Genomic DNA, 23,355 nt, shown 5'->3' on the forward strand with positions numbered 1-23,355 from the left:
CCCACGAATGATGCAGCGCCCTCCTTCGGCCAATCATTGTAATTTTGTAAATGCCGGATCTCTATGGCAAGACGCATCATTCACCTAAGTTTCATCAAAATCGGCCCAGTGGTGTCTGAGGTATTGCGTGGGTTAGCTAGACTCATATCCCTGAGCATGTGTGCCAAATTTCATCACTCTGAGTCAAACAGATCAAGAGACATTTACCCGTTATAGCGCCACCGTGTGGTCAATATGAATGTTCCTGCATATGTTGAGTCTTGACAGTGTTTGCAACATGTTTAACAAATTTTGTTACAATACGAACATCCTTGACTGATTTATATGCATTAATGTGCCAGGCCACGACCACGTAAATGTTTATTGGTCAATAACGGCCAGGTTATTTGAGGTACTAGTCTGTAAAATATTGCTTTGAGAGATCTTTGTCCATAGATGCCACATATCAAGTATCGTGCAGATCAGTCATTCGGTACCAGAAGAGTAGCATTTTAAGTGTTTTTCACAAAATTCTAAATGGTGGAAAATCCATCATGGCGAACCTTATGAGAGGGACCTATGTACCGAATTTCATGACTTTTGTTCTAAGGGTGTGAGGGGCGTGACCTTTCAAAGTTTGCATTTTCAATCTCTTATTATAGAGCCACCATCTGGCCAATCAGTGTAATTTTGTAAATGCCAGATAGACAGATCCACAGTCCCCTCCCCGATTTCATTGTGGGGGACAATAAACATACTTTTTACTTACATATGAATCGTCTGGTTGAGCACATTTTTACAAAATTCTTGCTTTTTAGCCTTTTTTACATTTTAACTATTTATTTTCATATTCCTACTCTTCAAGGTCTCTACTAAGGAATGGTGCAATATTAATCACTCACCAACTGAATTCCTGCCTTTTATCTCATGTCTTTGGTGACTGATTTTGAGTTTTCTTACAGCCCTCTGAGTGGACAAAGTTAGAGTGCCACAACACTAAACTACAACAACCCAAAACGATAAAAATTATGTACATTAGTGCAGGAGGGCTGGGGGAGTTCAAGTGAAGATTTTTTTCATATCCACTTCTAAATCCATTGTCACAACATGCTCTACCAGCCGATTGAGAATAGGATTAAAGGGTTAAAATGTAAACTGTATCATAAATCATGAAGACACAAACATCCCACACAACTTAATGTTATCCTATATTGATTAATGATGCTGTGTCAGGCTATGGGATGTTTTGGGACCGGCTCAGATCACCCTCTCTCTAAACTGGAAAGTGCTTTCTGTGTTGGACACAAAGTCCCTGTCAGAAGCCTTGTGATAGGGACAGACGCAGCTGGTGGACAACAGCTGACTGAACTCTCTTTCTCTCCACCCTCTCTCTTTCCAGCCCTCTGTGGATTGGGGTCGACCATCTGGTTTGCTATTGGTGCTCATGCAGAAGAGGGTCTGATGTCATTCGGCATCTCACTCTACGCCAGATGGGTCAGTGCCTTCCTCTGTCTCCTGGGGAGCTTTATGATTCTGTGTTGCCACGGTGATGACCCCTCGGGGAACCCCCAGTGGCAGGAGAACAGCTACTACTACTCCAGACAGGCAGGGGGCGCCGCCACACCAATCAACCCTGTCGCTACCGCTGTAGTCACAGTTAACCACGCCAAGAGCGCCCACGTGTGAGAGTGTATGTAAAGAGGGGTATGAGCTGCAGAGACACATCCACCATCTGGACATTCACATGGCTGGCCAGTCTTCATGACCATGACCTCATCCTGACGACCGTGACCTCACATCCTGCCAGACAGGAAGCTGGCCAGGTGCACCATCCTCCTCAGCTTTTCCCCCAGAGTTCCATCCTGTTCACTGGAATTCCACTCCTCCTCCTTCTCCACCACTGGTGTTCTAGTGTTCTGTGTTCTAGTGTAGTGAGGGAACAAAGACAGGTGTTCTCTCAGATGTATTAATTTTATTCAATGTTTTATTGAAAGTTTATCAGACAACAGCAAAACACAGATCACTCTCTCTGCACACATTTACACACTCTGATTCAACAATAAATACTTTCCTTTTTGAATGATCACACTCTTAAAACAAAATTAGCTTAAATATTTTCCAACCAACTCATCCAGGTACAATGTCACACCAGAGGAGTCCGAATATTAGATAGTATAAGAGAACGTTTGCGCCAGTATAATTGATTCATTGTCCGATTGATTGATTGATAGATAGATAGATGTTATACACAGCATGTTGTATGTATGTTTATAATGCAGTGTTAAATAAACTAATCTGTATTTTTGTGATAGTGACTCTTTCCAACCAGAAAACTCAATATGTAAGAGTAATCTCTGTAAAAGTCAATAAAGTTCATTCATTCACTCACTCACTCGTTCATTAGTTTATCGTTTCATCTCTCCATCCCCAGCAGGATAAAGGGGTCTCCATCTTCCTCTCTTCCCTCTCTCGCTTCCCCTGAAATCCACCCTCTAGGCACTAGTGTAGATCTAAGAGGATTGGATAAGTATTAATATTTTGCCCTTTGATAGACCAGGTGGAATCGTTGCCATATAGCTCACATGTCCTGTCCTCTCAGGTCTACTCAAGTGCCTATGGTGTAGGGGGTGGGGCTTGGGGTTGATGAGGAATTCAGCAGCCCTCTGCCCTTCCTCTCCTCTAGTGCCAGAGAAACAGGAAGTAGGTGTGTTCCGCTGCAGCTGTCACTCATAAGAGGAGCCCTCGGGTTCCTGTGGATCTGTGTAGCCCTGATTGGTTCGTCCCCTGGATCCCCTAGAGGAGCCCTGAGGGCCGGACTGGTAACCCGACTGGTTCTGGTACTGGGAGCCATCCTCATACTGGTTTCCATCCTGGTACTGGTTACCATCTTGGTTCCCATCTTGAAACTGGTTTTGGTACTGGTCACCCTCCTGATCATGGTTCTGATCCTGGTTTTGCTGTTGGTAGTGGTAGCCCTTCTCCGCTGACCAGCCCTGGTAGCGCCCCTCTTCCTGGTTGTCCTGGGGGTCAAGGTCATTGTCTGGGGAGAAGGTGTCGTCGAGGTGATCGTCATAGCGCTGGTAGGTGCTGGCGTGAGCCTGTTCCTCTCTGGTACTGATCTCCAAAGAGCTGTTCCATATCCCATAGCAACCGTAAATCAGTATACCTAGAGAGACAGACCATAATAATATCACATCCCATAGCAACCGTAGATCAGTACACCTAGAAAGAGGATAGGGGAAGGAAAGAGAGGAGCAGATGGAGGATGGAAAGATAAGGGGAGAGAGGGATGCAGGAGGGTGGAGGGAGAGAGGGGGGAGAGAGGGATGCAGGAGGGTAGAGGGAGAGAGGGGGGAGAGAGGGATGCAGGAGGGTAGAGGGAGAGAGGGGGGAGAGAGGGATGCAGGAGGGTAGAGGGAGAGAGGGGGGAGAGAGGGATGCAGGAGGGTAGAGGGAGAGAGGGGGGAGAGAGGGATGCAGGAGGGTAGAGGGAGAGAGGGGGGAGAGAGGGATGCAGGAGGGTAGAGGGAGAGAGGGGGGAGAGAGGGATGCAGGAGGGTGGAGGGAGAGAGGGGGGAGAGAGGAGGCTCTCTTCTCCACATGAAGGAAGTGACTAGTGTTGAAGAGACAGTCTAACTTACCCAGAGTGCACCAGACAGCGAAGCGTGCCCAGGTGAGCGGTGACAGTTTCAGCATCAGGTAGGAGTTCACCAAGATGGCCACCGCGGGGACAAACGGCACGCACGGCGCCATGTAGGGCAGGCTCCGCCCACTCTCCGGCTGGCGCACGATCACCATCAGTATGGTTGCTATTTTGCCCGCCAATAGTGTCGCTATGATCCCTGAAACGGCGGAGCCTGCTCCGGTCCCTCGTTCCACGCCGAAGATGACAGTGGCCCAGAGTAGGAAGGAGAGGAGGAAGAGGAGGAGGGTGCAGCGTGTCACCATGCGACCAGAGGACGGGGTGGGACGGGCCGAGGCATCAGGGATCCCCAGGCGGACACGCAGGGTGGAGTAACGACTACCTAGAACCCTCTTCAACAGCGAGGAGGGGCCGGTGTGGAAGCTGCCAGAATCACCAGGTTCACCTGCAACACCGCTCGATTGGTAGCTGGAGCTGTCAGGGTCTGATCCTCCAATCAACATCTGGTCGTCGTTGGTGGGCAGAGTTCCTTCATCGCATTCCACCATCACGCCCTCTTTCTTCTTAGGCCCCTCCTCTTCCTCCCCAGGCAGGAAGTTGTGTGTGTCTGTGTCGGGCTGGTAGCGGAGCAGCAGGACACACACACTGACCAGGGTGTAAGCCAGTAGTGTTCCTATAGACATCATCTCTATGAGATCTTGAAGGGAGACAAGGAGAGACATGAGAGCAGCCAGACAGCCAGACACCAAACACGCTACTGCTGGAGTGTGAGTGTACGGAGAGACGTTGGCCAGGAACCTACACACACAGGAATAGACACACATTAATACCACTAGTCTGTGTGGACACTTAGTGAACATTCATCTTAATAACATTAGTATGTGTGTGTGTGGTGTTCACCTGAAGAGCAGTCCATCTCTAGCCATAGCGTATATGACCCTGGGCATGGGGAACAAGGAGCCCAGTAGACTAACAGTGAGGCCAGCTATGGACCCTACAGCCACTATGTATTTCCCCGGCAGGAACCCATGCACTGCAAACATCTCCATCAGAGGAGCTGAACCATCGATCAGGTCATAAGGAACCATCAGAGTCAGAATCACAGACACCTAGGGAGGGATACACACACATTAATACCACACAGACACCTAGGGAGGGATACACACACATTAATACCACACAGACACCTAGGGAGGGATACACACACATTAATACCACACAGACACCTAGGGAGGGATACACACACATTAATACCACACAGACACCTAGGGAGGGATACACACACATTAATACCACACAGACACCTAGGGAGGGATACACACACATTAATACCACACAGACACCTAGGGAGGGATACACACACATTAATACCACACAGACACCTAGGGAGGGATACACACACATTAGTACCACACAGACAAAGACACACACACACGTAATAATTAAGGCAGTAATAGCAGAGAGGATGGAGGTGTGTGTGTACTCACAGAGATGTATGCAGTCAGGCAGGTTATCAGACTAGCAGTAATAGCAGAGAGGATGGAGGTGTGTGTGTACTCACAGAGACGTATGCAGTCAGGCAGGTTATCAGACTAGCAGTAATAGCAGAGAGGATGGAGGTGTGTGTGTACTCACAGAGACGTATGCAGTCAGGCAGGTTATCAGACTAGCAGTAATAGCATAGGGTATAGAGGTGTTGGGACTCTTGGCTTCTTCTCCTGTCGTAGCGATGATGTCAAACCCTATGAAGGCATAGAAACAGGTGGCTGCTCCCTTCATCACCTGGTACACAAACACACAGCAGAGCGAGGTTAATGTGTTGTGTGTGTGTGTGTTTATGGATATGTGTGTGTGTGTCTAGGTGAATGCTGGTGTGTGTGTGTGTGTGTGTGTGTGTGTGTGTGTGTGTGTGTGTGTGTGTGTGTGTGTGTGTGTGTGTGTGTGTGTGTGTGTGTGTGTGTGTGTGCCTGCATATTCGTGTGTGACTGCGTTTAGCTGAGCATATCTCTTACCCCGGACCATCCGTAGGGCAGGAAGTTTCCCGCCTCCCAGTTGTCAGCAGAGAGGAAGAAGAGTCCAGCGATGACCAGGAAGCACCACACTACCAGGTTGACCATGTTCAGAACGTTATTCAACCCTACCGAGTTACGAACCCCTAACGACACAATCACCGTGACAACCAGCGATATGGCCATGGCCAGGACATCAGGGTACGACTCCTCCCCTTTACCTGCAGGGGAGGGGGAGGGGAGATTATAGACACACACACACAAACACACATACAGTGAGGGAAAAAAGTATTTGATCCCCTGCTGATTTTGTACGTTTGCCCACTGACAAAGACATGATAAGTGAGAGAGGTTTATTTGAACAGTGAGAGACAGAATAACAACAACAAAATCCAGAAAAACGCACGTCAAAAATGTTATAAATTGATTTTTGCATTTTAATGAGGGAAATAAGTATTTAACACCCTCTCAAGCAGAAAGATTTCTGGCTCCCAGGTGTCTTTTATACAGGTAACGAGCTGAGATTAGGAGCACACTCTTAAAGGCAGTGCTCCTAATCTCAGCTTGTTACCTGTATAAAAGACACCTGTCCACAGAAGCAATCAATCAATCAGATTCCAAACTCTCCACCATGGCCAAGACCAAAGAGCTCTCCAAGGATGTCAGGGACAAGATTGTAGACCTACACAAGGCTGGAATGGGCTACAAGACCATCGCCAAGCAGCTTGGTGAGAAGGTGACAACAGTTGGTGCTATTATTCGCAAATGGAAGAAACACAAAAGTACTGTCAATCTCCCTCGGCCTGGGGCTCCATGCAAGATCTCACCTCGTGGAGTTGCAATGATCATGAGAACGGTGAGGAATCAGCCCAGAACTACACGGGAGGATCTTGTCAATGATCTCAAGGCAGCTGGGAACATAGTCACCAAGAAAACAATTGGTAACACACTACGCCGTGAAGGACTGAAATCCTGCAGCGCCCGCAAGGTCCCCCTGCTCAAGAAAGCACATATACAGGCCCGTCTGAAGTTTGCCAGTGAACATCTGAATGATTCAGAGGAGAACTGGGTGAAATTGTTGTGGTCAGATGAGACCAAAATCGAGCTCTTTGGCATCAACTCAACTCGCCGTGTTTGGAGGAGGAGGAATGCTGCCAATGACCCCAAGAACACCATCCCCACCGTCAAACATGGAGGTGGAAACATTATGTTTTGGGGGTGTTTTCTGCTAAGGGGACAGGACAACTTCACCATATCAAAGGGACGTTGGACAGGGCCATGTACCGTCAAATCTTGGGTGAGAACCTCCTTCCCTCAGCCAGGGCATTGAAAATGGGTCGTGGATGGGTATTCCAGCATGACAATGACCCAAAACACACGGCCAAGGCAACAAAGGAGTGGCTCAAGAAGAAGCACATTAAGGTCCTGGAGTGGCCTAGCCAGTCTCCAGACCTTCATTCCATAGAAAATCTGTGGAGGGAGCTGAAGGTTCGAGTTGCCAAACGTCAGCCTCAAAACCTTAATGACTTGGAGAAGATCTGCAAAGAGGAGTGGGACAAAATCCCTCTTGAGATGTGTGCAAACCTGGTGGCCAACTACAAGAAACGTCTGACCTCTGTGATTGCCAACAAGGGTTTTTCCACCAAGTACTAAGTCATGTTTTGCAGAGGGGTCAAATACTTATTTCTCTCATTAAAATGCAAATCAATTTATAACATTTTGGACATGCGTTTTTCTGGATTTTTTTGTTGTTATTCTGTCTCTCACTGTTCAAATAAACCTACCATTAAAATTATAGACTGATCACGTCTTTGTCAGTGGGCAAACGTACAAAATCAGCAGGGGATCAAATACTTTTTTCCCTCACTGTATATACACACAGTCACTCACTCACCCAGGCCTCTGAGTGTCCCCAGGTGTGTTATCATGTAGCTGGAGATACTGTGATTGGCCAGTGAGTCAAACATGCTGCTGAGAGCCGACGCCCCAGCTGCTGTACCAATCAGGTACTCCAGGATCAGATTCCAGCCAATGAAAAAGGCCGTACACTCCCCCACTGTGACATAGCTGTAGGTGTAGGCTGACCCTGTTGTCTTAGGGACACGCACGCCAAACTCTGCATAACACACACCTGGAAGAGAGAGAGACACACATTTGACCCAGGTTAAACACACATACATGTCAAACTACTACAAACACAAATATGTGTGTGTGTGTCTGACCTGACAGTATAGAAGCCACATCCGTGTGTGTGTGTGTGTGTGTGTGTGTGTGTGTCTGACCTGACAGTATAGAAGCCACAGCCGTGTGTATGTGTGTGTGTGTGTGTGTGTGTGTGTGTCTGACCTGACAGTATAGAAGCCACAGCCGTGTGTGTGTGTGTGTGTGTGTGTGTGTGTGTGTATGTGTGTGTGTGTGTCTGACCTGACAGTATAGAAGCCACAGCCGTGGGTGTGTGTGTGTGTGTGTGTGTGTGTGTCTGACCTGACAGTATAGAAGCCACAGCAGCGATGATGAAAGACAGGATCACTCCCGGCCCCGCCATCTCCTTAGCAACCAGCCCGGCAACCACGTACATCCCCGTGCCAACACAGCTCCCCACCCCTAGCGACACCAGGTCAGCTGTCGTCAGGACCCTAGCCAGCCCCCCTACCTCTGTGATATCATCGCTGACCTCTGACCCCTGCCCCATCCTGCCCACAGGTTTGGTCCTGAGCAGGCGGGAGTACAGGTTGTACCACGCATCGCTCCAGGACACACGCCTCAGCCATTCTGCCATAGCGGTGGGAACAGGGGATGGGTGTGTGTGTGTGTGTGTGTGTGTTTGTGTTTCCTCCTTTCCTATTTATTCATCTATTACTTGATCATTCTTTCCCTCTCATTTGGCTCTCTCTCTCTCTCTCTGTCAGAGGGTATCCATGCCAGCTTCAGTCCACACTGTTCTGGAGTTGAAGTTTGCTCTGAGGTCTCTCCGTAAAAACACAGAAAAAAACTTTTGTTGTAAATGTTAGACAGATTGACAGACAGTGAGTGCGTTACCTGAACACAGGTGATGCTGGTAAACCTATAACTAGAACACACAGGCATCACCTTTTCTCCTCTCTCACTGGAGCGAGACTCCCTCTAAAACATTCATCAGACAGCACCTGATCCCCCATCACAGCGGAGAACTACACCAACTTCAGCCGACAGACAACAAACTACCCTCAGTCTACAACTATAACTTATACTACTGACAGTAACATTAAGTTACTGATTTAAATAAGGTACATTTCCCTGAGGAACAAAATAAAATGGTCAGTTAGGATCACCACTTTATTTTAAGAATGTGAAATGTCAGAATAATAGTAGAGAGAATGATTTCAGCTTTTATTTCTTTCATCACAGTCCCAGTGGGTCAGAAGTTTACATACACTCAATTAGTATTTGGTAGCATTGCCTTTAAATTGTTTAACTTGGGTCAAACGATTCGGGTAGCCTTTCACAAGCTTCCCACAATAAGTTGGGTGAATTTTGGCCCATTCCTCCTGACAGAGCTGGTGTAACTGAGTCAGGTTTGTAGGCCTCCTTGCTCTCACATGCTTTTTCAGTTCTGCCCACACATTTTCTATAGGATTGAGGACAGGGCTTTGTGATGGCCACTCCAATACCTTGACTTTGTTGTCCTTAAGCCATTTTGCCACAACTTTGGAAGTATGCTTGGGGTCATTGTCCTTTTGGAAGACCCATTTGCGACCAAGCTTTAACTTCCTGACTGATGTCTTGAGATGTTGCTTCAATATATCCACATAAATTTCCTTCTTCATGATGCCATCTATTTTGTGAAGTGCACCAGTCCCTCCTGCAGCAAAGCACCCCCACAGCATGATGCTGCCACCCCGTGCTTCACGGTTGGGATGGTGTTCTTCGGCTTGCAAGCAGCACCCTTTTCCTCCAAACATAACGATGGTCATTATGGCCAAACAGTTCTATTTTTGTTTCATCAGACCAGAGGACATTTCTCCAAAAAGTAAGATCTTTGTCCCCATGTGCAGTTGCAAACCGTAGTCTGGCTTTTTTATGGCGGTTTTGGAGCAGTGGCTTCTTCCTTGCTGAGCGGCCTTTCAGGTCATGTCGATATAGGACTCGTTTTACTGTGGATATAGATACTTTTGTACCTGTTTCCTCCAGCATCTTCACAAGGTCCTTTGCTGTTGTTCTGGGATTGATTTGCACTTTTCGCACCAAAGTACGTTCATCTCTAGGAGACAGAATGTGTCTCCTTCCTGAGCGGTATGACGGCTGTGTGGTCCCATGGTGTTTATACTTGCGTACTATTGTTTGTACAGATGAACGTGGTACCTTCAGGCGTTTGGAAATTGCTCCCAAGGATGAACCAGACTTGTGGAGGTCTACAATTTCTTTCCTGAGGTCTTTGCTGATTTCTTTAGATTTTCCCATGATGTCAAGCAAAGAGGCACTGAGTTTGAAGGTAGGCCTTGAAATACATCCACAGGTACACCTCCAATTGACTCAAATGATGTCAATTAGCATACCAGAAGCTTCTAAAGCCATGACATATTTTTCTGGAATTTTCCAAGCTGTTTAAAGGCACAGTCAACTTAGTGTATGTAAACTTCTGACCCACTGGAATTGTGATACAGTGAATTATAAGTGAAATAATCTGTCTGTAAACAATTGTTGGAAAAATTACTTGTGTCATGCACAAAGTAGATGTCCTAACCGACTTGCCAAAACTATAGATTGTTAACAAGAAATTTGTGGAGTGGTTGAAAAACAAGTTTTAATGACTCCAACCTAAGTGTATGTAAACTTCCGACTTCAACTGTAAGTCTATATGAATAAAAAAACAGGTTTCCATATGTAGGCTGCAGCTTCACAATAAAGAACCCACAGGTGACTGACATTTACATTACATTTTAATCATTTAGCAGACGCTCTTATCCAGAGCGACTTACATGAGCAATTAGGGTTAAGTGCCTTGCTCAAGGGCACATCGACACCTAGTCGGCTCGGGGATTAGAACCAGCGACCTTTCGGTTACTGGCACAACGCTCTTAACCACTAAGCTACCTGCCGCCCCAGACAGGTGACTGACAGACAGGTGACTGACAGACAGGCGAGACCACAACAGACAGGTGAATAACATAGAACATATCTCTAGTCTTTCAACACATATGTACATGAACGCACATACAGGACACAGAATGAACACTCACCTGTTTCGTGCTTTCCCCAGGAGAATCGGCAAATATAGGAGCTTTAACTTGGTTCCATGTCTACTGCAGAGAAAGAGAGAGCAGCCAAGGCCGGACTGGGAGGAGGCGAAAGAGGAGGTCGCAGGGAGAGAAGGGGGTCAATTATTCAGTAGCCAGTCCATGTGATCAGAGACAAGTCTATTATTCATCACCAAGGAGCTAGCCTGGGTGTGTGTCTGTCTAGCTGTCCTGGTGCTGTTGTGCTGATCCCGTAGGAGACCTGGGTGTGTGTCTGTCTAGCTGTCCTGGTGCTGTTGTGCTGATCCCGTAGGAGACCTGGGTGTGTGTCTGTCTAGCTGTCCTGGTGCTGTTGTGCTGATCCCGTAGGAGACCTGGGTGTGTGTCTGTCTAGCTGTCCTGGTGCTGTTGTGCTGATCCCGTAGGAGACCTGGGTGTGTGTCTGTCTAGCTGTCCTGGTGCTGTTGTGCTGATCCCGTAGGAGACCTGGGTGTGTGTCTGTCTAGCTGTCCTGGTGCTGTTGTGCTGATCCCGTAGGAGACCTGGGTGTGTGTCTGTCTAGCTGTCCTGGTGCTGTTGTGCTGATCCCGTAGGAGACCTGGGTGTGTGTCTGTCTAGCTGTCCTGGTGCTGTTGTGCTGATCCCGTAGGAGACCTGGGTGTGTGTCTGTCTAGCTGTCCTGGTGCTGTTGTGCTGATCCCGTAGGAGACCTGGGTGTGTGTCTGTCTAGCTGTCCTGGTGCTGTTGTGCTGATCCCGTAGGAGACCTGGGTGTGTGTCTGTCTAGCTGTCCTGGTGCTGTTGTGCTGATCCCGTAGGAGACCTGGGTGTGTGTCTGTCTAGCTGTCCTGGTGCTGTTGTGCTGATCCCGTAGGAGACCTGGGAATGAGCCAGGTGTGTCTATAGACGGGAGAGACTCAGTCAGTCAATGGTTAAATACACCACTAGACCCTAGCTATGTGTGAGTGCTACTGACCTCATCTGATCAACAGCCCTCTTATATTAGATCCCATAGGCCTGGATCAAGGGGATCCCAGCAGTGGATTTAGTGTCAGCAGAAAGGAGAGATCTAAGACCCCTGAGGAACAGAGAGATGATGGAGGAGAGGAGTTTAAGGTGGAGATAATATTTAATGACCCTCCTCTCTCTTCTCCAGGTTATTTTTGTGGTGTTGACTGTTGAGGGCTGGGTTATAAAGGGGTTTAGGATCATGTGGGCTGGGGTATAAAGGGTTTAGGATCATGTGGGCTGGGGTATAAAGGGTTTAGGATCATGTGGGCTGGGGTATAAAGGGGTTTAGGATCATGTGGGCTGGGGTATAAGGGGTTTAGGATCATGTGGGCTGGGGTATAAGGGGTTTAGGATCATGAGGGCTGGGGTATAAAGGGGTTTAGGATCATGTGGGCTGGGGTATAAAGGGGTTTAGGATCATGTGGGCTGGGGTATAAAGGGGTTTAGGATCATGTGGGCTGGGGTATAAGGGGTTTAGGATCATGTGGGCTGGGGTATAAAGGGGTTTAGGATCATGTGGGCTGGGGTATAAAGGGGTTTAGGATCATGTGGGCTGGGGTATAAAGGGTTTTGGATCATGTGGGCTGGGGTATAAAGGGTTTTGGATCATGTGGGCTGGGGTATAGCACTAGGTATGGTCTGAGGACAATGTTATAGCTACTGTGCTGCTCAGTATTGTATTGTTGTTGTAATCTGCTTGTCATCTGACAGAACAGATCGGGTTGCCTACCTGCAGTCTGACTAATCAGTCTCAGCGCTAATGACACACATGCTCACACACACACAGTTCCCTGCGCTATAGAGCAGAAACAATGAGACTCAGTTAAAGAAGCACACACACGTGGACAAAGACAGAAAAACACACTACTGGGCAGTTGCAGGGTCATTCAGGGTGAAATGGGCACTGGGCATTCCTAAGGCGGTGCTTTATCCACAGCAGATGAGAGCAGATCAGAGTGAGAAAAGACCAACGCATCCACACACAATCAGACACGCCTAACAAACCAGGGGTGCGCTCAGTTTGCTTGAACGTTTGCTACGTTGTGGAACGGTTTGTACTGAAGAATGCGTTTCTCCAAAACTTACTTGAACAGACTTTGGGGTACATTTGCTCCCGTTTGGGGGGGTGTGGCTTGAAGCAATGAGTGACGTATTTAAAGGGCCTTGGCCATGCTGACAGCGTTCCCAACCCTCAACCCAACCCCTCCCCGGTTTTCAACTGGTCGTTCAGTACAGCACCCTTTCAGTTCAATTGAACGTTCCAGAACGTAAAAACGTACTTGAGACAAGCCGTTACTGTGAACTGTGGCACAGACTAGCACTTAACCCAACACATCTACACAAGCAAATATACACCCTCACAGATGAAAGGGTGGGATCATCCCCAGGAAAACGTCACTCTGCTCCTGGGATTATAAAACATTAACTGGCATTCTAACATCAGCCAAGGTAGACGGTTATATAACAGATTAAGGAAACTCACTGGCATTCTGACACACCAAACTAGAAAAACAATAAAATATAAAGAAGACAACTGCTACCACAGAGCCGAGAGCTTCACGGTGTTTTGTCCAGAACATGTCTTGGCAGCACAACGGAACAATAGTAAACCACCTGCATTTGGTTCGGACACAGACTCAGCCCAACATACAGACTACTGCTACCTAAACGCTACACATTAACAGTTAGTTGGTCAGAAAGACTTGTTTGCGTTATAGTGAACTGAAGGCTGCAGAGCCTGGGGTATCTACACTGTGGGTGGGGTATAGCAAAGATCATACAGTAGTAGGGTTTGTGCTCTGGTTATAGTATGATAACACCGTACTCCATCTTCTAAGAGCAGTGCGTCGGTGAGGTTATTTATTTTACATTCTAAAAAACCTACCGGTTTATCCAACATTGCTGTTAGCCGTGCTGATCTGCACACTGTATAACAATATAACAGGACACAGTATCACTCAGCTCCTGGTGACATCAGGTGGACATACTAGGAATTACACCTGTGGTGGTCATCAGAAATTCTGGGAGAATTATTCCCCACTGAAATCATACTTCATTGAAACAGTCTTGCACCCACAAAATAAGCAGAACACACCAGGGCTGTTTAGTTGATCACATTTATTCTCCTATCAAGACTCCAGCTCATGATGACGTGCACTGAAGTCTGCAGTCCATCCACTGAAAAACACAAATGACTTTCCCCTCACACCCAGGTGACACGTGTGTGTGTGTGGGACCGGCCAGTCTCCAGTCCTGCATGCTGGGGCAGGTGGGCGGCGCTTGTTTCTACTCGTCATTGTCCGACTCCTCCTCTTCCTGGCTGATCTGGAAGTATCTCAGCTCGTAGGTCTCCTTGTCCGACGCCACGACTCTCAACCAATCACGGAGGTTGTTCTTCTTCAGGTACTTCTTGGTCAGGTATTTCAGGTACCTGTGGACCAATGGGAGAGGAGAATGAGTTTGACGTCAAAGAAGGGGAGAAGAACACTTCAGCCCTGTCCTAAAGGGTAGAGGCCAGGATGTTTCTCAAACCTACTCCTGGTTAAAAAAAGGCATGCTCAATGGAGTTAATATTGAGCATGCTGAGTAGTAGACTATGGACACCAATAGCTCACCTCTTAGATAACTGCTTCTGTGAGGTGACATTGATCTTGTTCTTCAGGCGGGCGATCTCGACAACATTTGCCAGATTTCCTGTCTTGCCGTTGACCTTTACCCTCTCTTTGAGGAAGGTTTCCTGTTGGACAGAGCATAGTGACACTAGGGAAGAGAACCCTAGGATTTGAGCTAGGGAAGGGAACCCTAGTCAGCTAGGGAATGGAACCCTAGTCCACACACAGAGTTAGGCAAACATAACAAAGTATAATATCCTTAGCCTGTTTAATGATGAGGAGGACCATGGGCAGTAGCCTGGTGGTGTCAGGCGAAGTAGGGCCGGTAACTTACGAAGTTGGCCGAGTCCAGAATGCCGTCCTCCACAGGGTGGGTCAGGTCCAGGGTAAACTTCCAGGACACACCCTTTTTGGTCCTCTTGACCACAGTCTGTTTCTTCTGCTTTAGCTAGGGAACACAAAACCATGGCATTCAGATCATAGAAATATAAAAAGGACAGGAATGATTCTACTATGACTCGGATCGCCATGACAGGCGTTCCTCCATCTAATGTTACTCCTGATTCTAAACCATGGCTCTCAAGAGGATAGAATAGGTATCATGCCAACATGACTCAGCTTTCACCAGACTAGAGTAGTGTAACGCAGGGGTGTCAAAATCATTCCGTAGAGGGCTTTGTGTCTGCTAGTTTACCGTTTCAATTAAGACCTAGACAACCAGGTGAGGGGAGTTCCATACTAATTACTGACCTTCATTAATCAATCAAGTACAAGGGAGGAGCAAAATCCTGCAGACACTCAGCCCTCCGTGGAATGAGAATAGCAAATGGATCTAATTCACACTGACCCTCAATCCAAAGTTAGATCAAACTTATTTATGCCATAGCTAGTGAAAAGAGGATGCCAAATGTATACTTGTAAAGTAAACAAATATTTTAAATTGGGAAAACATCTCATCTATGCTCGGAAATTACTTTAGAGCAGCGTTTCCCAAACTCAGTCCTGGGGTGGACCGAGGGCTGCACATTTTGGTTTTCGCCCTAGCACTACACAGCTGATTCAAATAATCAAAACTTGACGTTTACATTTTAGTCATTTAGCAGACGCTCTTATCCAGAGCGACTTACAGTTTAGTGACTGCATACATTTTTCATACTGGCCCCCCGTGGGAAATGAACCCACAACCCTGGCGTTGCAAGCGCCATGCTCTACCAACTGAGCTACAGGGGACCCTGACGAGTTCATTATTTGAATCAGCTGTGTACATAGTAACCTATGTTTTTCTGTTCTCTGAACGTTAATAAAACCTCCCAGGAAAACTTTCAAGGACCATAGAAAAACCGTCTCAGAACCTCCCTGCAACCTAAAAATCTACATTCCCAAAACAGGCTACATTTTCACTTCCGTTCTCCGAACGTTTAAAAAACTCAGTTTTAACAGTCAGGAAACGTATGGCTTCATTCCCAGAACCAATGGGAAAACAAAAACGTATGTTCCCACAACTTTAACGTCAAATTTTATTTGTCACATACGTGTTTAGCAGATGTTATTGCGGGTGTGGCGAAATGCTTGTGTTTCTAGCTCCGACAGTGCAGTAATATTTAACAAGAAATATCTAACAATTTCACAACATATACACACAAGTCTAAGTAAAGCAATGGAATTAAGAATCTATAAATAAATATATGGATGAGCAATGTCAAATGTGCTAGCTGGGAAGGGTTTTGGAACCTCACCCTGGTAATTTGACTGGTAAACTCACGGGTATGCTCAAAATGGCTGTCAGTCCTGACTTGAATGGCATTTTTGTTCTATGGATTCTATTTCTACAGATTGTACTTCACGCTGTCAGTGAACAGATAAAGCGCTTTTGCTAATTTCAAACTACAATCGCAGGAAATACGATTGGAAAGCAAATCACTACTGCTGAAAAGAGAATACTAATTTGTCAGTTGAAGTTACCATTTTTTTCCTCAACTTACAAACATCACTGCTTTTTCAAAGTAGCTCAGGCCTATCTTGAGACCATCACTGGTATGGTGAGAAGGCTACGCATATTCATGTTATTTTCATCATAGGGTGAGTCAGTGCCACTGGGAAGTTATAATATAATAATATAATATGCCATTTAGCAGACGCTTTTATCCAAAGCGACTTACAGTCATGCGTGCATACATTTTTTTGTGTATGGGTGGTCCCGGGGATCGAACCCACTACCTTGGCGTTACAAGCGCCGTGCTCTACCAGCTGAGCCTATAAAATGTATATTTCCTCCTAATATTGTACAATTTGTCTCCCTTTTTATTGGCCCTGGGTCAGGTCAAGACCAAGGCCCAGTTTTCCAAAAACATCTTAAGGCTGTTTTAATTTTTAGAACGATAGGATCCTATGGTTCCAACAATTTAGCCTAAGATGCTTTTGGGAAACCGGGCCCAGGTAGTTTTTATTTCTGTCAGAGTAGCCACTCATTTGTGTATTAAAAATTGTATGTCATGTAGGCCTAAATGAAGTAGAATTGCATGAAATAAGTTTATAAAAGCCCAAAATTCTTCTGGACCCTGCTAAGATTTCCCCACGTGTTTAAATCCTAAACGCTTGATGAAACTGTATACCACGAGGCAAATCCGGTGAGGCAAAATATCTATTAGAATGCATTATTATATCACTTATCAGCACCCACAACTGAAAACATCTTCCCGCGGATATGTTAGGGCAAAAAACAAAACGCGCACCCCTTTGAGGTCCCCAAGACCGAGTTTGGCAGACGTTGCTTTACAGCAATGATAACTTTGAAACTGAACACGTATAACGCTAGCTAGCTTAGCCTAGCCTAGCTGCCTATTGAATGGCGAGTAGTTTCTTGCTTTATTTCATCACATAACTCCAGAAATACATTTTGAGATGTAAAATGGTGCACATTTTGTTAAGTAAAAGTGAAATTAACAATGATAAGAAGGGTTTTTCTGTCGAGCTCTTTTCACGTACCGGTGCCATCTTGAGTGTGCGGAGTAGAAAGGAAGTTGCATCAATCAGGCGCGGTGTTAGTAAACGTCGTTACGTGAGCCCTTTGCCTAATATGGTCATTGTTCTGTGAACGGCATTCCAAATTGGAATTTGGGATATTCTACTGTAGACTGCAGTACACTGATGAATTAAATGAAGGAAATACTATTCCCATACTTTCAATAAATAAATCACTGGTGCTGTATAGTTGTGAATTGACTATTTTTCTGTAGTTTACCTTTGAATGCTGTATTTTTACAAGCTTTTGTATCTCTTATGTTAAATCTATTGTATATATTAGTTTTTTTTAAATGGAGGCCTTCATTGGTTATTATTGGTTGTTCTTATGTTATGTTGATCCACGACAAAGACCATGTCGGGTCCAAAGAGCAGCCAGACAGAACCCACCCAGACCCAGCATGAGAGAGTGGTCAATCATTGACAGGTAGAAAAGCAGGGTCGTGGCTTTGCTGATGTAATGGGTCTGTTTTGTTGCTAATATGCTTACTGAGTAGCCTGACCACAAGCATGCATGAGTGACCAACAAGCTCACACACCTTATTTTATATTTATTTTATCGAAATCTTCTATACAGTGCCTATAGAAAGTCTACAACCCGTTGAACTATTTTTACGTTGTTGCGTTACAAAGTGGGATTGAAATAGATTTAAAGGGGTAATTGGCAGTAGAAACAATAACAAAGAGTTCTCCCCGCCACTGGTTCGGTAAAAAGCTGAGGGATAGGGCTGGAGAAATGTATTCACTCTCAAATTCATATACAGAGCTATTTGTATTTATATTTGTATTTATTATGGATCCCCATTAGCTCCTGCCAAGGCAGCACCTACTCTTCCTGGGGTCCAGCAAAATTAAGGCAGTTATACATTTAAAAAAGCATTACATTACATTCATAACAGATTTCACAGCACACTAATTGTGTGCCCTCAGGCCCCTACACTACCACATATCTACAACACAAAATCCATGTGTACAGTGGGGGAAAAAAGTATTTAGTCAGCCACCAATTGTGCAAGTTCTCCCACTTAAAAAGATGAGAGAGGACTGTAATTTTCACCATAGGTACACGTCAACTATGACAGACAAAATGAGAAAAATAAATCCAGAAAATCACATTGTAGGATTTTTAATGAATTTATTTGCAAATTATGGTTGAAAATAAGTATTTGGTCCATAACAAAAGTTTCTCAATACTTTGTTATATACCCTTTGTTGGCAACGACACAGGTCAAACGTTTTCTGTAAGTCTTCACAAGGTTTTCACACACTGTTGCTGGTATTTTGGCCCATTCCTCCATGCAGATCTCCTCTAGAGCAGTGATGTTTTGGGGCTGTCGCTGGGCAACACGGACTTTCAACTCCCTCCAAAGATTTTCTATGGGGTTGAGATCTGGAGACTGGCTAGGCCACTCCAGGACCTTGAAATGCTTCTTACGAAGCCACTCCTTCGTTGCCCGGGCGGTGTGTTTGGGATCATTGTCATGCTTAAAGACCCAGCCACGTTTCATCTTCAATGCCCTTGCTGATGGAAGGAGGTTTTCACTCAAAATCTCACGATACATGGCCCCATTCATTATTTCCTTTACACGGATCAGTCGTCCTGGTCCCTTTGCAGAAAAACATGATATTTCCACCCCCATGCTTCACAGTAGGTATGGTGTTCTTTGGATGCAACTCAGCATTCTTTGTCCTCCAAACACGACTAGTTGAGTTTTTACCAAAAAGTTATATTTTGGTTTCTTCTGACCATATGACATTCTCCCAATCCTCTTCTGGATCATCCAAATGCACTCTAGCAAACTTCAGACGGGCCTGGACATGTACTGGCTTAAGCAGGGGGACACGTCTGGAACTGCAGGATTTGAGTCCCTGGCGGCGTAGTGTGTTACTGATGGTAGGCTTTGTTACTTTGGTCCCAGCTCTCTGCAGGTCATTCACTAGGTCCCCCCGTATGGTTCTGGGATTTTTGCTCACCGTTCTTGTGATCATTTTGACCCCACGGGGTGAGATCTTGCGTGGAGCCCCAGATCGAGGGAGATTGTCAGTGGTCTTGTATGTCTTCCATTTCCTAATAATTGTTCCCACAGTTGATTTCTTCAAACCAAGCTGCTTACCTATTGCATATTCAGTCTTCCCAGCCTGGTGCAGGTCTACAATTTTGTTTCTGGTGTCCTTTGACAGCTCTTTGGTCTTGGCCATAGTGGAGTTTGGAGTGTGACTGTTTGAGGTTGTGGACAGGTGTCTTTTATACTGATAACAAGTTCAAAGAGGTGCCATTAATACAGGTAACGAGTGGAGGACAGAGGAGCCTCTTAAAGAAGAAGTTACAGGTCTGTGAGAGCCAGAAATCTTGCTTGTTTGTAGGTGACCAAATACTTATTTTCCACCATAATTTGCAAATAAATTCTTAAAAAATCCTACAATGTGATTTTTTTGATTTTTTTTTCTTAATTTGTCTGACATAGTTGACGTGTACCTATGATGAAAATTACAGGCCTCTCTCATCTTTTTAAGTGGGAGAACTTGCACAATTGGTGGCTGACTAAATACTTTTTTCCCCCACTGTACGTGTGTGTATAGAGAGTATGTTATCATGTGTGTGTATGCTTGTGTCTGTGCCTATGTTTGTGTTGCTTCACAGTCTCCGCTGTTCCATAAGGTGTATTTTTATCTGTTTTTTAAAATCTGATTCTACTGCTTGCACCAGTTACCTGATGTGGAATAGAGTTCCATGTAGTCATGGCTCTATGTAGTACTGTGCGCCTCCCATAGTCTGTTCTGGACTTGGGGACTGTGAAGAGACCTCTGGTGGCATGTCTTGTGGGGTATACATGGGTGTCTGAGCTGTGTGCCAGTCGTTCAAACAGACAGCTCGGTGCTTTCAACATGTCAACACCTCTCACATGGATGCAAGGATTGACAGTCCATGATATCAAAATGATAGTTTTAACCATGTTGAGACTATATAGTTTGTTTACATTCTCTTTGTTTACAAACATTGGAGTAAAACAAGCTTCTATTTTGGGTTCTGATGGGGTATGACAGTTGAACTATGCACAAGGCATTTATGTATAAGTTATATTCTTAAAGAATCAATGGGTACATATAATTAATTTAGTCCACAAATTGATATAGCAACTGCTGATTGACATTATGGAGTATTTTGTGTAGATCAATTACAAAATAAATACAATTAAAGGGGCAAAGTGAAAATAACATTTTTACAAATTTTTACATATTAATACAAATTGTATAACTAAAATGTAGTCATTGCATAAGTATTCACCCCCATTGTTTAGGCAAGCCTAAATGTTGTTCAGACATGACCCCCCCCCCCCCCACATTCTGAAATTGAATTTTTGTCCCCCACAGTTTTATCATTGTACTGTGATACAAAAAGCGGCATCAGTGTGCTTTAGGACCATTACATTTACATTTTAGTCATTTAGCAGACGCTCTTATCCAGAGCGACTTACAGTTAGTGAGTGCATACATTTTTTTCATACTGGCCCCCCGTGGGAATCGAACCCACAACCCTGGCGTTGCAAACGCCATGCTCTATCAACTGAGCTACCTTTGGTTGGGTAGGCTGTTTGGCGGTATCAGCCGGCTGGATTTAGGACCACACGGACGCCACAGAGCGCGCAAACAGAGGCAGCTGTTGTTTGTATGTGTTGTGCTTTTTCTCCAAGTTGTAAAAGCAAGCAGAGCAGAAACTGGCTACTCTTTATTTGACTGATACAAGCTGGCAAGGTAACTGCTGTTTGACTTAACAACAACAAAAAAGTATTTATTCCCAGTGCTGAGTTAGTGTAATGTAATGTAAGCTAATGCATTACATGTTTCATCCCCTCTGTCTGAAGTGAATGAACTAGCTAGCAAGCTAGTAGCTACCACAGCCAGTTCAGCTCTAGATATCTGTCAGTAGCAGTCTTTAACAGCTGTTGTGTGTGTGGAAATGTTTTGTAGTCTTAGTTTTTTGTCTAGTTTCAACAGAAGTAAATTAACTTGGCTAGTTTTCGCCAGTTGATGTACCATTTGGATCTAGCCAAAAGTTGGCTAATGTTAGCTAGCTCACTGACTTTAGCTATTATTTTTGCCTCAATCACACTAAACCTGAATCAAAAGATGAAACCAGCAGCCAAATGATTGAAGACTGATATTCTGACGTTTTTTGACAGCACAATGTGAATTTTTATTAGTCAGTATAGCAATGTAACATTATTGATCTATCGGTTTCCCTAGCTAATTCCCTACTTCTTTAATACTGACACGGTATAAACAGCTGTACAGGCTTCACTGTCATGGTGCACAGTCAGTACACAACACTATGCTCATCATATCTTCGCAGGATCAGATGGTGACAGGTGTCCCAGCAGGGTAAGACAGCCACGGAAGACCAGTCTATGGAGCTCAGGTGAATTGTTATATTATATCAACCTGTGAATGGATACAAAGTTCCATCTTAAGTTGATGGTCATTTCAATTATTGAACTATTGATTATATTCTTGGATAATATAATGTATAAATGTACACCAAGGTAACTTTGTCATGCCTCATCTGAGCAGGATCAGATGGTGACAGGGGTTTCAGCAGTTAGGGAAGACCAGTCTGTGACGGTGCTGAGGTGATCTTTTGCAGATTCAACACTTTATTCTCTCAGTGCAGCAAACACTGGACAAGCCAGAAGCTTATAAGATTTAAACTATTTTAAGGCAGTCTGACAAACCTCTAAAGTTGATTTCCAAACTGTATCAAGGGTTGATAGAGGCTTTTCCCGATGACACAAAACATGTAAAACAAAGATGTGAGGAAGAACTGGGAGACACTATTATGTTAGAATGCCCAGTCGTGTTCATATAATCTCAGTCTTACATTACTGCAGTTTAAGACCATCCATATAATGTACTACATGCCAGTGAAACTGAATATCATGCACTCAGAAATGGATGGCAGAAATGTCAAGTTATGTATCACTAGATTTGATTTATTACAAGATTAAGGGTATACTGTGCAACTTTCATAAGGTCTGGATTCCTTATATGGAATACTGTACGACAAAAGGAGTCTGTATTGAAAACATGACCACGTCAGCGAAGATACCTATACTGCACAAAAATATAAACGCAACATGTAAAGTGTTGGTCCCATGTTTCATGAGCTGAAATAAAAGATCCCAGAAATTTTCCATATGCACAAAAAGCTTATTTCTCTCAAATGTTGTGCACAAATTTGTTTACATCCCTGTTAGTGAGCATTTATCCTTTGCCAAAATAATCCATCCACCTGACAGGTGTGGCATATCAAGAAGCTGATTAAACAGGTGCATCTTGTGCTGGAAACAAAAGGCAGCTCTAAAATGTGCAGTTTTGTCACAACACAATGCCACAGATGTCTGAGGTTTTGAGGGAGCGTGAAATTGGCATGCTGACTGCAGGAATGTCCACCAGAGCGGTTGCCAGAGATTTCATTGTTTATTTCTCTACCATAAGCCACTTCCAACATTGTTTTAGAGAATTTGGCAGGACGTCCAACCAGCCTCACAACTGCAGACCACGTGTAATCACGCCAGCCCAGGACCTCCACATCTGGCTTCTTCACCTGCAGGATCGTCTAAGACCAGCCACCTGGACAGCTGATGGAACTGAGGAGTATTTATATCTGTAATAAAACCCTTTTGTGGGCCTATGCCCTCCCAGGCCACCCATGGCTGTGAAATCCATAGATTAGGGCCTCATTTATTTATTTCAATTAACTGATTTCCTTATAGGAACTGTAACTCCGGTAAAATCGTTGGAATTGTTGCATCTATTTTTGTTCAGTGTGTGTGTGTGTATATATATATATATATGAGTGAGATGATG

The 23,355-nt window shown here is 45.0% G+C and overlaps 2 protein-coding genes across 2 annotated transcripts; both read right to left on the reverse strand.

The window, feature by feature from the left end:
- Nucleotides 1–2,021: 2,021 nt before the first annotated feature.
- LOC311118693 (putative cationic amino acid transporter) lies at nt 2,022–10,938 on the reverse strand. The gene is made up of 8 exons (XM_084193480.1): nt 10,851–10,938; nt 8,116–8,600; nt 7,526–7,762; nt 5,635–5,852; nt 5,258–5,404; nt 4,523–4,731; nt 3,621–4,420; nt 2,022–3,145 (listed from the first exon to the last, which is right to left on the reverse strand). Exons 2-8 carry the CDS (start codon nt 8,408–8,410, stop codon nt 2,703–2,705), a joined length of 2,349 nt encoding a protein of 782 aa, XP_084049606.1. The 5' UTR covers nt 8,411–8,600; nt 10,851–10,938; the 3' UTR covers nt 2,022–2,702.
- Nucleotides 10,939–13,955: 3,017 nt separating this feature from the next.
- On the reverse strand, nt 13,956–17,535 carry rpl22l1 (ribosomal protein L22-like 1). Its single transcript, XM_084193479.1, has 4 exons — nt 17,455–17,535; nt 14,804–14,917; nt 14,473–14,594; nt 13,956–14,288 (listed from the first exon to the last, which is right to left on the reverse strand). Exons 1-4 carry the CDS (start codon nt 17,461–17,463, stop codon nt 14,144–14,146), a joined length of 390 nt encoding a protein of 129 aa, XP_084049605.1. The 5' UTR covers nt 17,464–17,535; the 3' UTR covers nt 13,956–14,143.
- Between the last annotated feature and the right edge of the window lie 5,820 nt (nt 17,536–23,355).

Source organism: Coregonus lavaretus (genome assembly GCF_964263955.1).
Source record: "Coregonus lavaretus genome assembly, contig: HAP1_SCAFFOLD_1696, whole genome shotgun sequence".
Classification (NCBI taxonomy): Eukaryota; Metazoa; Chordata; class Actinopteri; order Salmoniformes; family Salmonidae; genus Coregonus; species Coregonus lavaretus.